Here is a 16,512-nt window from a genome sequence, read left to right on the forward strand (position 1 = left end):
AATTGTAGGAAACAGCATCAAACCTTGTGACTCGCGCAATCTCTTAAGCATTGTAGCCGACAGTTTTACCTAGCATGGGAGCGCGCTACATGTAGTTGTATGGTGCCACGGAGCTCGCTGGGATTAGACACTGAGTTTGCGACGTGCTACTTAAAAAAACTGCTGCTCAGAAGAAGACTGCTTCACACAAAGGTAAGTATAGTATGAGCGGCAAAATTACTTATTTATTATAAACATGTCAAACACAAGGCTATCGTTATGTTACATGATTATGCACATAGTGCAGAAATATGTAACATATTAGCCAATGTTTACTTTCCCTTTAATTTGTAAGCTCTCTAGTAGAAGGAACCTCTTATACTTGCAGCCTAATATACCTTTCCCTGTCCTGTCTTTATTTATTGTAATCACTGTAATGCACTGCAGAATTTGCTGCTGCTTTACAAAAATAAAAATAATAATAATGCTAATTATATTGGGCAGGCTTAATATCGCACAAACCTGTTAACACTATAAATGTGTAGAAATTATGGAAAAAGAGTAATAAATATACATTATACAGAGTCAGATATGTATAGAAAATAATTTGTAAAAGAAAAAGTTGCATTAGGCCATGAGAGAGTTGAATAATGCTATCTCACATGCATGATAGAAATATTTTCAATTCACTGTCCCTTTAAAAGCCCAAAACAAACACACAAGTTATCAACTGGCGGGTTGACAAGGTTCCCAGCTACGCAACATGTCTGCCCGTGTTTATACGACCAATCCCATGACAGAATGGCCTGTCAATCATCCCAGCTTATTAATGACCACTTGTGAAGCCGTCATTGCAGCTAATAACTTAAAGGAACACTAAACCCCAAATTTTTCTTTCGTGATTCAGATAGAGCATGAAATTTTAAGCAACTTTCTAATTTACTCCTGTTATCAAATTTTCTTCATTCTCTTGGTATCTTTATTTGAAATGCAAGAATGTTTAGATGCCGGCCCATTTTTGGTGAACAATCTGGGTTGTTCTTGCTGATTGGTGGTTAATTCATCCACCAATAAAAAAGTGCTGTCCAGAGTTCTAAACCAAAAAAAGCTTAGATGTCTTCTTTTTCAAATAAAGATAGCAAGAGAACGAAAAAAATTGATAATAGGAGTTAATTAGAAAGTTGCTTAAAATTGCATGCTCTATCTGAATTGCGAAAGAAAAAAAATTGGGTTCAGTGTCCCTTTAAGCTCATAACCTTGTCAAGACTTGTGGGAAAGTTTACTTAAAAGCTACTTACTTGTATAATATTTTTCAAAGGCTTCATCTTTGAGTTTACCGTTGTACAGAAATTTAAGCTGTTTTAAATCTCTGACACGATCCCCAAGTGAGCGTATAGAAAGATCTTTGGCTGTGAATGGCTGTATGTTTTGGATCTGTGCTGAACCTGTAAAAGAAAAAAATGACAAGATAATGTAGTAGCATTACAGTAGATTTCCAATGTACAGTACATTGTATTTATTTAGTCCTTTCAGAACCAGGTTCTATATAGTCCTAAATATTTTGATCCCTTAAAATCTGTATTCTGCTATAATTTTTTAATTTTAAAGGGACATAAAAGTTCAAAAAGAAAATGTTCTAATATGTTACATCATTTTATTATTTCACTATTGCTTTTATATAACTATGGGCCAGATTACGAGTGGAGCGCAAACGTTTGGGCACGAGTGATATTGGGTTTTCGCATTCATTTGCGCACAAGTTAAATTGCGATTAAAAGTAAACGCAATCGCTTAAGCACAATTGAAGTTACTGCTCTTTGTGTTAGCTCCTCCTCAGAGCTGTGGTTAGCTGTTTCGCGAAGCAAAAAAGACACTCATAGTAACATCGTTTAATAAAAAATATTTTTAACAAAATGTTGCACAAAAAAGTTATAAGGGCTCAAATATTTGATATCTATTTAGGTATTTATATTTGTATATATGTATTTACAGACATATATACACTAGGGGGATATCTATCAAAGCGTCAACTATGTTGAATTCGCCGGCATCAATAGGCTCGCCTAACATCGCCAAATATCGCGGCTACGGATCTCAATACGCTCTCCTTATTTATAAAAAAAGCCGCCAAAAACATGAGCACCAAGTAGATCTCGCGTCTATTTGTGTTTTTCCAAACTTTATTTATACCATTTCACTAAACACCCCCACTATACTAAAATGTTTAACCCCTATCCCGCCGCTCCCCGACCCAGCCGCAACATAAATAAAGTTATTAACCCCTATCCCGCCGCTCCCCGACCCCGCCGCAACATAAATAAAGTTATTAACCCCTATCCCGGTGCTCCCCGACCCCGCCACAATCTAAATAAACATATTGACCCCTAAACCTCTGGCCTCCCACATCACCACCATTAACTAAACCTATTAATACCTAAACCGTTAGCACCCCACATCGCAAAAAACTAAATTAAGCTATTAACCCCTAAACCTAACAACCCCTTAACTTTAAATCAAAATTACAACATCCCTATTTTAATATAAATTAAAACTTACCTGTAGAATTAAAAGAAACTCATTTTAAACTATTAATTAACCTACCCTAACTATTATACTACAATTACATTAAACTACTAATTAAATAAAATAAATTACATATTTAAAAACCTAACCCTACTAAATTTATTTAAAGGGACATGAAACCCAAATTTTGTCTTTCATGATTTAGAAAGAACATACAATTATAAACAAATTTCTAATTTACTTCTATTATCTATTTTGCTTCATTCTCTTGATATTTTTTGCTGAAAAGCATATCTAGATATGCTTAGTAGCTGCTGATTGGTAGCTGCACATAGATGCCTCCTGTGATTGGTTCACTGTGCATTGCTATTTCTTCATTAAAGTATATCTAAAGAATGAAGCAAATTAGGTAATAGAAGTAAATTGGAATGTTGTTTAAAAATTGTATTCTCTACCTTAATCATGGAAGAAAATGTTTGGGTATAGTGTCACTTTAAATCTATAATTAAACATTATTACAAAGTCCGAAAGTACAAAAAACAAACAAACACTAAGTTACCAAAAAAACAAACACTAAATTACAAAAAATAACAAACCAAATTATCAAAAATAAAAAAATTACACCTAATCTAACAGCCCTATCAAAATAAAAAAGCCCCCCCAAAATAAAAAAATCCTAGCCTACAATAAACTTCCAATGGCCCTTAAAAGGGATATCAGCTCTTTTACCTGTAAAAAAAATACAAACAACCCCCCAACAGTAAAACCCACCACCCACCCAACCAACCCCCCCAAATAAAATAACTATTTAAAATAACCTAAGCTACCCATTGCCCTGAAAAGGGCATTTGTATGGGCATTGCTCTTAAAAGGGCATTTAGCTCTTTTACTGCCCAGACCCTAATCTAAAAATAAAACCCAGCCAAAAAACCCTTAAAAAAACCTAACACTAACCCCAGACAACCCACTTACAGTTATTGAAGTCCCGCTTGAAGGATCCATCCAGCCGGCAAAGTCCTCATCCAGGCAGCAAGAAGTCTTCATCCAGCCGGCGAAATCTTATCCATGCGACAAGAAGTCTTCATCCAGATGGCATCTTCTATCTTCATCCATCCGGTGCGGAGCAGGTTCATCCTGAAGACATCCGGCGCGGAGCATCCTCTTCACACAGTTGCCACCGTACACTGGAACTTCAATGCAAGTGACACCATCAAAGATGGTGTCCCTTGCATTCCTATTGGCTGAAAGATTTCAATCAGCCAATAGGAATTAGAGCTGCTAAAATCCTATTAGCTGTTCCAATCAGCCAATAGGATTTGAGCAGCTCTCATTCTATTGACTGATTGGAACAGAGCTGCAGATTAGGGGTGTTTAAACTCAGGGTTTATGTTAAGGTGTTAGGTGTAAACGTTACTATTTTTCTACCATAGAAATCAATGGGGTATGCTTAATTCTCTTGCAGCATCGAACATAAGCTTTCAGTGCTTTCATACTCCCATTGATTTCTATGGCATCCGCGGCCTCAAGGGTGGCGGATTGAAAACCAGGTATGCTGGGTTCGAATAGCCGCGAGCATACCTGTTAAAAGTTTGAGAAATGGGAAAAAATGTCAAATAGAGCCAAAGGTGTATTCGGAACATCTGTAATGACTTAAGTATCGATCTGCGTCAGATTGAGACCGGCGGATCGTATGTTAAGTCACAAATTTCAACTTTCGCCGGTCTTGAGGCTTTGATAACTAGGTCGGATCAATCTCGCAACAATTACAATACGGAATTCTGGCGTATTTAATATCGGTGCTGCTGATATTTTGGGCCGATATCCCTAATTTCTAACGTTATCGGTATCTGTCCTAAACTCACCGATATGCCCGTTATGTCCCATGCGCAGCACGCTCACTGAATTTGCACCTGCTGATAGCATTTGAGGAGCCGTGCCGCCACACCACGCCTTGATGTCTTCAACACCAACCCTACAAACGCAGCAGGCAGAGCTCACAGCGCAGCGGTAGAGGACTAGAGGTAAGAGGTAAGACATGTACTGTAGTACCTCTGCATGCCCAGCCATGCAGTAAATAATAGGGAAAACACTTTTTCTATAATCATGTCTAAGAAAATGAGTGGGTTAATCTCTGCTATCAAAGAAGTTTAGCTGATGTTTTGTACAAGCCGGGTTAGTTATTTTCTAAGCCTGTGCCAATCAAGAGCTGATGTAGCTGAGGCTTATACATTTATTTGATGTCCTCTACAGCAGTGCATTAACACATTTGGGCAAAGAATGATATCACTGCCTAGTTTGGGGCTCTCACTTCCTGTGGACCGGAGTGTATTACTTCACCTCTACAACCACTGAAGGAAGTCTATGGGGTTGTCTAGGTAAGATATATTCAATTTTTCTTCACAATTCACAGGGTTAGAAATATAACACAAAATAGCCCTTAGGGGGCCAACATGAAAATAATGTATAAAACTATTAAAAAAAATAGGATTCACAATAGCATATAGCCCTCTATAAAAAGTCCCCTTGTAAGACCAAATTGTAAGTCATCTTGCTTCATACTTTGCACAAAAAAGGCAGTGGTCGTCTTGGAGGTTTGTTTGGGGTCGTTATCATGTTGGAATACTGCCCAGTCTCTGAAGAGAGGGGATCATGCTCTGCTTCAGTATGTCACAGTACATGTTGGCATTCATAGTTCCCTCAATGAACTGTAGCTCCCCAGTGCCGGCAGCACTCATGGAGGCCCAGACCATGACACTCCCACCACCATGCTTGACTGTAGGCAAGACACATTTGTCTTTGTACTCCTCACCTGGTTGCCGCCACACAAGCTTGACACCATCTGAACCAAATAAGTTTATCTTGGTCTCATCGGACCACAGGACATGGTTCCAGTAATCCATGTCCTTAGTCTGCTTGTCCTTAGCAAACTGTTTGCGGGCTTTCTTGTGCATCATCTTTAGAAGAGGCTTCCTTCTGGGATGACAGCCATGCAGACCAATTTGATGCAGTGTGCGGCGTATGGTCTAAGCACTGACAGGCTGACCCCCCACCCCTTCAACCTCTGTAGCAATGCTGGAAGCACTCATACGTCTATTTCCCAAAGACAACCTTTGGATATGATGCTGAGCACGTACACTCAACCTCTTTGGTCGACCATGGCGAGGCCTGTTCTGAGTGGAACCTGTCCTGTGAAACCGGTGTATGGTTTTGTCCACCGTGCTGCAGCTCAGTTTCAGGGTCTTAGCAATCTTCTTATAGCCTAGGCCATCCTTATGTAGAGCAACAGTTCTTTTTTTCAGATCCTCAGAGAGTTCTTTGCCATGAGTGCCATCTTGAACTTCCAGTGATGGAAGTATGAGAGAGTTTGAGAGTGGTAACACCAAATTTAACACACCTGCTCCCCATTCATAGCTGAGACCTTGTAAAACTAACGAGTCGCATGACACCAGGGAGGGAAAATGGCTAATGGGCCCAATTCTGACATTTCCACTTAGGGGTGTACTCACTCTTGTTGCCAATGGTTTAGACATTAATGGCTGTGTGTTGAGTGATTTTGAGGGGACAGCAAATTTACACTGTTATACAGGCTGTACACTCACTACTTTACATTGTAACAAAGTGTTATTTCTTCAGTAATGTCACATGAAAAGATATAATAAAATATTTACAAAAATGTGAGGGGTGTACTCACTTTTGTGGGATATTGTATATCAAGACATGGGGGCTAAATTATCAAGCTCTGAATGGAGCTTGATGCCCCTGTTTCTGTGCGAGACTGCTTAAGACCGCTGCTCCATAACTGGTCTGCCTGCTCTGAGGCTGCGGACATCAATCCGCCAGATCCTATACGATCGGGCTGATTGATTGGCCGCAAATCTGCATGGGGCGACATTGCACAAGCAGTTCACAAGAACTGCTTGTGCAATGATAAATGCAAACAGTGTATGCTGTTGACATTCATCTATGTCTGTTGGACATGATCTGCTGAGCGGATCATGTCGGACAGACCAATGATAAATTGGCCCCATGGTCTAGATTCATTAAACCCATAACCAGCACTATTGAATAGTTTCTCGGTAACGGGTGGTACAGATATTTACATATGTATATGCATTTAATAGACAGATATGTGATATCTTGTACAACTCATTTAGAAACAGCTTTTAGCAAAAACACTTTTAATATCTTTATTCATTTCATACTCGCATTTTTGAGATTGTAAAGTAGATTATTCTTAACTTTAGGGGGGCGATTTACAAACCCCCTGTATCAGCCCCAATACCTCTGTTTCCGTGCGAGCCTTTAGGCTCGCCGGAAACAGGAGTTGAGAAGCAGAGGTCTTAATACCGCTGCTGCTTAACACATTCGCCTGCCCTGAGGCGGTGGACATCAATCCGTCCGATCGCTTAGGATCGCATTGATTGACACCCCCTGCTAGTGGCCGATTGATTGCGAATCTGCAGGGGGGCAGCATTGCACAAGCAGTTCACCAGAACTGCTTGTGCAATGTTAAATGCCAACAGCGTATATGCTGTCGGCATTCAGCGATGTTGGGCGGACATGATCGCTACATCGGATTATGTCCGTCTGACAGTTAGTAAATCGGCCCCATGGAATGTATTTTTCTACGCAATCATGGTGTAGTGAGAGTGCAGTGGGATTTTGAAAACTCAGTGTGTTAAGTGATTCTGCAACTCTGGACTAACTGTAAAACCTCATCACTTAGTGGTTTCATGATTTACAGAACTGTGAAAATCCCGTTTAAGAATATAAGATAACTTGTGGCCACCTTTTTCTTATCGAAATTAATATTTCTACATATGGAAGACAATATTTTCATGATGAAGTTAAAAAAAAGTATTACATGCTTGAAAAACATAATTGATCAAACATGCCCAATATCGCCATCATGCCCATATACAAATGGCATTCAGACTGTTTAACACATCATAAAAACACTCTATTATATTGCTAAAGACACACATGAACTCAATTAACCCTTTTAACCTTTTTGTTACTGCAGCAGTTCTAAGTGCTGTTATGGGATGTGAGTTATCAATCTTGGCTGTGTTTTACTCAGAAAGAAAAAAAGTCCATTCCCGTTTTAACAACAATAAAAAAAAAACATAAAGAACAGAATTGGCCCCTTTATCTTGAGAAATGTTTATCTAGCTATGCAGGGTTCTTGATGTGAAGGAAAACACACACATTGCAATATAATACTCAAAAAAGCCCCGCCCCCAATGATTAGGCATAATTTCTCTCCATGCTGGTGAGTTTTTGATCATCATACCCAAATTTACAAAGTGACGTCTTATGCTACAACCAACTTTTTGTTATAATTGAAATGCATGCACTTTGTTCATAAAATTGGAATACATGTATTTACCATCTTCCCCACGTAGAATATGCGCAATGCTGATACCTCCAATCTCTGAGTCACTGAAACGCAGAAGGAAAGTTCCGTCGTGCTCATTGATGAGAAGGTTGTGAACATACTGCTTGCTGATGAATCCAATAATCAGACTGAATGGAAAGGAAAATACTTAAATAATATACCACAAAAGAAAATGATTAGCTGTAATATTTAAGAGAGACAGTAGCATTATACAAGGATTTATGAAGGGGAACAGCACACATGTCAATTTATTTATAACATGAGAGGTACATAGAAATAAAGAAAATATCAGTTAAAGAAAAATGGAGAGTGAAGTTTCTATTTTTGTGTAAAGATTCTCACCCATCTGACCAATAACTTTTTAACCATTTTTTGGTAAGCTCCACAACACCGTCAAACCATTGCCAAAAAGTGAAATTTCTTTCTCGTAGAAGTTCCTATAAGGGAGGGGGATTGGTAGAAATAATTAAATTCAAATGTATAACCTAATAATATCTAGAATACTTTGTAGTATTTACTGAAATTTATAAATTTAGTCTACATACTATTAGCATAAACTTACTCACTAAGGGCTAGATTACGAGTAGAGCGCAATATTGTAAAATGTGCGCTGGCATTACACGAAAGTGTGCTTCGATAGGCTTCAATGGGAGCCTTGTTCTAATGCTGTCAGACACGTCAAACCACCTAGCGCAGCTCAGGGGGCAATTCGCACAGTTTTGGTCAGCAATAAATATATATGTATATGAATATATATTTATGTGTTTATATGTGTATATACACATATTAAACATAAATATACAGGTATATATATATATATATATATATATATATATAGTGAAGATTGGAGTAGCTGTGTTAGTCCAGTAGATAGATGCTCAAAAACAAAGTATTGCAGTATGCAGTGATACCTTTTTTATTGGACTAACATAATATTTAAAAGACAAGCTTTCGAGAGTTTTCCTCTCTTCCTCAGGTCTAAAGCAATACTGATCATTCTGATATAGATACACATCACATACAACAAATGGAAGGGAGGGAGGGGGGTGAGAGGGGGGTCATAAAAGCAGAGAATGTGTCTGAAGGAGAAAATAGCTGAGAATAACCAGAAAGAATAAATAAACAGAGGAGAGTAAATAGGCCAGATGAGAGGAAAAACAAAAGGAAAAAGAAACCAATATAGGACAATAAGATGAGAGATTATAGAAAGTTATGGTAGTGTGTGAGAAAGCCAGAGTCTACATTAAGTCTTTTATTTCTGGTATTGAAATGTGTGATCATTTTCATCTCAAACGTCTTTCGTTCATGAGAGTCTTTGAAATTCCCTTTAAGAATTTTAATCCTGAGGTTAAGGATGGAGTGACCAGTCTGGGTGAAGTGATGACCAACAGGGGTACAATATTCATTTTCCTTGTGGTTTTTGATCAAGTGTCTGTGTAGATTCATTCTGAGATGCAGCTTTAGGCCAGTTTCTCCAATGTAGCAACCTCTGTCACACGCTGTACACTGTATCATGTACACCACATTAGCAGATGAGCACGAATAGGATCCTTTAATATTGTATGACGCGTTGTTGTGTCTGGCTGTGTTGTTGTCATATATATGTTGACACAGTTTGCAGAGTGATTTGTTGCATTGTGCAGTGCCATTCTGTGTAAGCTTCTGTTCTGTGGTTAATTTGCTGCGGACCAATCTCTGTCTCAGGTTAGGCGGTTGTTTGAATGCTAGTATGGGGGGTTCAGGAAATATTTTTTTGAATGTGGGGTCCTCTGAAATTAGTGGTTGTAGCTCTTTAATAATTTTGCGCACTCCTTCCAGAGTAGGGTTGTAAGTGACTACTAGAGGGGTTCTTGTTTTGTTTTCCTTTTCTTTGTATTGTAGGAGTCTTTCCCGTGGTGTTTTTAGGGCAGATTTGATTTTTTTAGATATTGTCCTTTCCTTGTAGCCCTTTTGCCTAATTGACTCTGACAGTGTACTCAGGTGCTGATCTCTGTCTTTTGTGTCAGAGCAAATGCGGTGATATCTGATAGCTTGGCTGTAGATGATACCTTGTTTGGTTTGATTGGGATGGAAGCTGGAATTGTGGAGGTAACTGTACCTGTCTGTGGGTTTTCTGTATATAGATGAATGAAGGATGCCATTGGTGACAGTTATTGTGCAGTCCAAGAAGTTCACACTATGATTTGAAAAGTCCATTTTAAGGTTTATTGACGGGTGAAATGAATTAAATGATTTGTGGAAATCTAAGAGGCTTTCTTCTCCTTCTGTCCATATTATGAAAATATCATCAATGTAACGATAATATGTATAAGGTTTGTGGGGCTGAGTACATAAGAATCTGTATTCTAGGTACGCCATGAAAAGATTGGCGTATTGGGGTGACATTTTTCTGCCCATCGCTGTCCCTGTCATTTGTAGCAGGTAGTAATTGTTGTTAAAACTGAAATAGCTGTGTGTAAGTATGAATTCTATAAGCTGGGCAATAGTTGCACTATCATATTTGTGTGTTGTTTGGTGGGATGAGAGAAATTTACTGCAGGCCTCAATACCATCCTTATGCAGGATGTTGCTGTATAAGGATTCCACATCCATAGTAACTAGTATAGTGTTTCTAGGTAGTTCATTTATCTGGTTAAGTTTATTAAGGAAGTCTGTAGTGTCCTGTATAAAGCTATCAGTCTTAATAACAAGAGGCTTAAGAATGTTTTCTATTAGGCCAGATATTTGTTCAGTGAGTGTTCCCATACCTGTTATAATGGGGCGTCCTGGGTTTCCTGGCTTGTGGATTTTGGGTAGCATCTAGAACGTACCCATCTGAGGATTGGAAGGTACCAGATTTTCTAATTCTTGCTGTATCTGTTTAGGAAATGTTTTGATAAGTTTTGTGAGTTTAGCTGAATATTCCTTGGTGGGGTCCGTGTCCAGTTTTTTGGAATAGTTTACATCAGACAACTGTCTGTAACCTTCTGTAGTGTAGTCCTGGGTATTCATGATAACTACTGATCCACCCTTGTCCGCCGGCTTGATGATGATGTTATTATTATTCATCAAGTTTTCAAGGCATTTCTTTCCATATGTGAGAGGTTGTAAGCAATTTTTTTCTCTTGTGTGGTGACTAGGGATGCCACTCTCAGGCGAAAACTTTCAATGTAACTGTCCAATTTGATGTTACATCCTGCTGTCGGTGTAAAATCTTTGTTCTTTTTCCTACCATTATTATCCTGTTTGAGAGTCGTGTTTTTTTTTGGCATAAAAGAATTCCTTAAGTCTCAATCTTCTGAAAAAGTCTTCCATGTCTGAATATAACTGGATGTGATCAAGATTTGTGTTAGGACAGAATGTTAGCCCCTTGGATAAGACTGATTTTTCAGGTATTGAAAGGTGATGATTAGAGAGGTTTACAATCCCAGTATTGTCCATGAATTGTTTTTGGTAGTTAGCAGGCTCAGTTTGGTTTGGGTCATTGGTAGTGCTGGTTGGAGTAAGCTGTTTTTCAATGGAGCAATCAGTTGATCTTTCATTAGGGCTTTCTTTGTGCTGTTTGAGCTCAGTCAGTTTCTTATTCTTTTTCCTGATGAGATTATGTTGTTGTTTCCTGTAAAAGTAATCCATTTCTATTTCCATTGCTTTGGTTTCGGATGTAACCTGTTGAAGATCTTGAAATAAGGACTGCTTATGACAGAGTATTTTTTGTTTTCTGTCATATAGTTGGTGAATTAGGTTGTTGCATAGTTTCTCACTAGTCTGTCTGCAGAGATTCTCAGCATATGGTGAGTTGTGGGTAGTAGAAAGTGGGTTCTTAATTCGAAGTCCATTAGGGATCAGATACATTTTCTTACAACGTGTAAGAAAATATATGTCACTGTTAATTTGTGTTTCTCTTCTAATCAGTTTGATCATTTGCTTCTTTATGCGACTGAATACGGTATCTGCCATAGTAGTGAAGATTGGAGTAGCCGTGTTAGTCCAGTAGATAGATGCTCAAAAAACAAAGTATTGCAGTATGCAGTGATACCTTTTTTATTGGACTAACATAATATTTAAAAGACAAGCTTTCAAGAGTTTTCCTCTCTTCCTCAGGTCTAAAGCAGTACTGATCATTCTGATATAGATACACATCACATAAAACAAATGGAAGGGAGGGAGGGGGTGAGTGGGGGGGTCATAAAAGCAGAGAATGTGTCTGAAGGAGAAAATAGCTGAGAATAGCCAGAAAGAATAAATAAACAGAGGAGAGTAGATAGGCCAGATGAGAGGAAAAACAAAAGGAAAAAGAAACCAATATAGGACAATAAGATGAGAGATTATAGAAAGTTATGGTAGTGTGTGAGAAAGCCAGAGTCTACATTAAGTCCTTTATTTCTGGTATTGAAATGTGTGATCATTTTCATCTCAAACGTCTTTCGTTCATGAGAGTCTTTGAAAGTCCCTTTAAGAATTTTAATCCTGAGGTTAAGGATGGAGTGACCAGTCTGGGTGAAGTGATGACCAACAGGGGTACAATATTCATTTTCCTTGTGGTTTTTGATCGAGTGTCTGTGTAGATTCATTCTATGATGCAGCTTTAGGCCAGTTTCTCCAATGTAGCAACCTCTGTCACACGCTGTACACTGTATGATGTACACCACATTAGCAGATGAGCACGAATAGGATCCTTTAATATTGTATGACGCGTTGTTGTGTCTGGCTGTGTTGTTGTCATATATATATATATATATATATATATATATATATATATATATATATATATATATATATCCAAGTTATAACACAAGCACTAATAGGACTTAATACAGGTGAAATAAAAAGTGTTTTATTCCATATAAACAAGTTACTTGTTTATATGGAATAAAACACTTTTTATTTCACTTTTTTTAAGTCCAGTTAGTGCTTGTGTTATAACTTGGATATTTGAACTTCCTATAGCACCCTGGCAGAATTGAAACTTACTGTTCGTGGGAGTGCACTTATTTCAGTGGATTATATGGGGCCTATTTAACAAATGTCTGTCTGACATGATCCGATCAGCGGATCATGTCCGACAGACATCGCTCAATGCGGAGAGCAATACTCTCTCCACATTCAGCATTGCACCAGCAGCTCTTGTGAACTGCTGGTGCAACACCGCCCCCTGCAGATTCGCGGCCAATCGGCCACTAGCAGGGGGTGCCAATCAACCCTATCGTATTCGATCAGGTTGATTTCACGCGATCTCTATCTGCCTCCTCAGAGCAGGCGGACAGGTTATGGAGCAGTGGTCTTTAGACCACTGCTTCATAACTGGTGTTTCATTCTGATGAGCCTAAAGACTTGCCAGAAACACGGCCCTTCAAGCTCCACGGAGCTTGATAAATGGGCCCCTATAAATATATATATATACTGTATATATAAGCATATACATATATATTTAGAGTAAAAAAACAGTCCTCATTCACCACCCACTGTGGTGAATAAAAGTGGGTATAAACAGTAGCCATGGGCATTCAGATAATTCGTTATGATCTAAATGCAAAAGAAGCTAGCCACGTGCAGCATTCAGCTCTTTTCGGAGCCACATTTATTCTTGTGAAAGTTAAACACACTAAGATCTGGATTTGCACAGATCCTAATGTGTTGCGCTTTAACAAGAATAAATGCTGCTAGAAAAGAGCTGATTGCCACGGTTGCCTTATTCCACATTTGGATCAGAATGAAACAGCTAAATGCCCATGCCTAAAAAAAGTTATATTGTATCAGTCTTTAAATAGCGCTAATTACAAGGGTGAAACACGTCAGCCTTTAAAGTCTAATTCCTTGCAACCAGAGACAACTTAGTTTTCCATTGATACACTAACTTTAGCATCTGAATGCCTGACTAAATTCATTTTTTTATTTTAACCAAACATAACATTATAAACCATTCATGACGGTATTATTTTCAATATGTGTATATGACGGATAAGAGTTTATATGTATGTGTATATATATATACTGTATATATAAATATATAATATATAAATACTTTATATATATATATATATTTAATATAAACCTTCCGAAAAAGAAATATTGGTCTCTCCACCTTATTACCTTGTTAAACTGAGCCCATGAAACATTGCGATCTTTGAAATCCTTTTCGTTTAAACTGTTCTCATTGAAAATCTTCTGAGCAAGGAACAGGAAATGTTTGTTACACAGCTGATGTTTGGTTCCCACTTCAGATACAAACTTCATGTTGAGAGTTTGGCACATTCTGGACCAAGGAACCTTTTCCTCTACAAAGAAGGGCCGACGATCCTAAAAGTAATTAACAAAGGATTTAGCAATTAAATGACAATTTTGCATATTTCTATGTATGGATATTGTATAGAATGGGCTCCATGTATCACGTTTTGGAGCTCTTTCAGTACAGGCTCGCCAGAAACAGCAGTTATGAAGCAGCGGTCTAAAGACCTCAGGGGCTGCAGTCTGCAATCTGCCCGATCCTATAGGATTGGGCTGATCGACACCCCCTGGGATTGGCTACGAATCTGCAGGGGGGGCATTGCACAAGCAGTTCTTTTGAACTGCTTGTGCAATGTTAAATGTCGACAGCGTATGCTGTCGGCATTCAGCGATGTCTGTCGGACATAATACGCTACAGCGTATCATGCCGGACAGACATTGATAAATCGGCCCAAGGTCTCAAAAAAAGGCAGGCAAAGTGGTTCAACATAGAGATACATACATATACATGTCTAAATATGTATGTATACATATACTGTATGTATTTAAGTGTGCAAATGTCTATGTATTAATATGTGTTTATATGTATTTACAGACATATATACACATATAAACACATAAATACATGCAGTGGCCCCTATTTATGAAAGTCTGGCGGACCTGATCAGACAGTGCGGATCAGGTCCGCCAGACCTCGCTGAATACAGCGAGCAATACGCTCGCCTTATTCAGCATTGCACCAGCAGCTCACAAGAGCTGCTGGTGCAACGCCGCCCCCTGCAGACTCGCGGCCAATGGGCCGCCAGCAGGGGGGTGTCAATCAACCCGATCGTACTCGATCGGGTTGATTTCCAGCGATGTCTGTCCGCTTGCTCAGAGCACGCGGACAGGTTATGGAGCAGCGGTCTTTGTGACCGCTGCTTCATAACCGCTGCATCTGGCGAGCCTACAGGCTCGCCAGAAACACGGGGCATCAAGCTCCATACGGAGCTTGATAAATATGCCCCATTATGTGTACATATATAGACATATATTTACGTGCATTGGAGCCCTTTGCAATAAATTAGCTGAAAACATGCAAAATTATATTTATGCAATATTCATATTTAATAAAGTGTTTTACTGTGTTTGTACTGTTTATATTCCACATTCCAATGTATTTATAAATAGATATTTCTATATCTATAGTATCTATCTATCTATCTATCTATCTATCAATCTATCTATATCTAGATATATGTTTTCCCCCAAAAAAACATCAGATATACAGAAATATTTATTTTAGAGTAAAAAGAACATATTCTTTTATGGGAAGAAAATTGGAATGTAAAATATTCATGTTTTATGTCGGGTTAGCGCACATGGATAAAAGAGATCAAGTTTGCGTGCGAGTATGTGTGTTAGTTTTTTTATTCCACTTTTCATGCTTTACTGAAGTCTATGGGGAAATATGTTAACACGGTTGTGATATTCCAAGTTCGGCTTTTTGCGCACACGGAGTTAGCTTATGCACTAAAACTTTTTACTTTCAACTTGTAATACACATGAGCGGGAGCGTGCAACTTGTAATCTAACTCACTTGTAATATAGTTTGGAAACTTTTTCGATGGATTGGAATGCTGTTGTTGAATTTTCAATACAAAAGTATTAGTAAAGTTAATGCAGTCTGAAGCCACTACAAATAACAAAAAAAATAGGATTGAAAGGTTAGTAAAAACTGTTTGTGCACTAACAGCTGCACGCGTCTGCATTAAAATCTTCTCTCATAGACTTCAAAGGAGCATTCTTTTAAAAAAACCAAAAACACTTATCCTCTGTGATCTAACCTGAAATCGCATTAGACCTACATCGCTAAACCCAAAGGTATTTGTAAATATTTTATATTCCAAAGTTCTTCACATAGAAGAAAATGTTCTTTTTATTTTTAAACTAGTCCTAAAGCCCGTTCACATGGGCCATTTTTTGCAGTACAGCGGTCCCACCCCTTGCGCTCTCTCTCTGACCCTCTATTTTGCTCTCTCTCTCTCTCCCCCCTCTCTTATGCTCTCTCTCTCCCCCTCTCTTTTGAGCACTCTCTCTCTCCCCCCTCTCTTTTGAGCTCTCTCTCTCCCCCCTCTCTTTGGCTCTCTCTCTCTCCTCCCCTCTTTTGCTCTCTCTCTCCCCCCTTCTCTTTTGCGCTCTCTCTCTCCCCCCTCTCTTTTGCGCTCTCCCTCATCTGCTCTCTTTTGCACTCTCTCTCCCCCTCTCTTTTGCGCTCTCTCTCCCCATCTCTTTTTCGCTCTCTCTCTCCCATCTCTTTTCCGTTCTCTCTCCCCCCATCTCTTTTACGCTCTCTCTCCCCCTCTCTTTTGAGCTCTCTCTCTCCCCCATCTCTTGTGCGCTCTCTCTCCCCCTCTCTTTTGAGCTCT

At 38.8% G+C, this 16,512-nt stretch overlaps 1 protein-coding gene across 3 annotated transcripts in view; it reads right to left on the reverse strand.

The window, feature by feature from the left end:
• Positions 1 to 16,512, reverse strand: part of STAT6 (signal transducer and activator of transcription 6) — a 465,172-nt gene that overhangs the window by 44,804 nt on the left and 403,856 nt on the right. For all 3 annotated transcript variants that reach the window (XM_053708174.1, XM_053708172.1, XM_053708173.1), the window contains exons 12-15: positions 13,970 to 14,176; positions 8,243 to 8,337; positions 7,892 to 8,028; positions 1,278 to 1,424 (exon numbers count right to left, since the gene is read on the reverse strand). In XM_053708174.1, the coding sequence (XP_053564149.1) occupies positions 1,278 to 1,424; positions 7,892 to 8,028; positions 8,243 to 8,337; positions 13,970 to 14,176 (586 nt within the window). The remainder of the gene's footprint in view (positions 1 to 1,277; positions 1,425 to 7,891; positions 8,029 to 8,242; positions 8,338 to 13,969; positions 14,177 to 16,512) is intronic.

The sequence above is a fragment of the Bombina bombina genome, chromosome 3 (assembly GCF_027579735.1).
Source record: "Bombina bombina isolate aBomBom1 chromosome 3, aBomBom1.pri, whole genome shotgun sequence".
Lineage (NCBI taxonomy): Eukaryota > Metazoa > Chordata > Amphibia > Anura > Bombinatoridae > Bombina > Bombina bombina.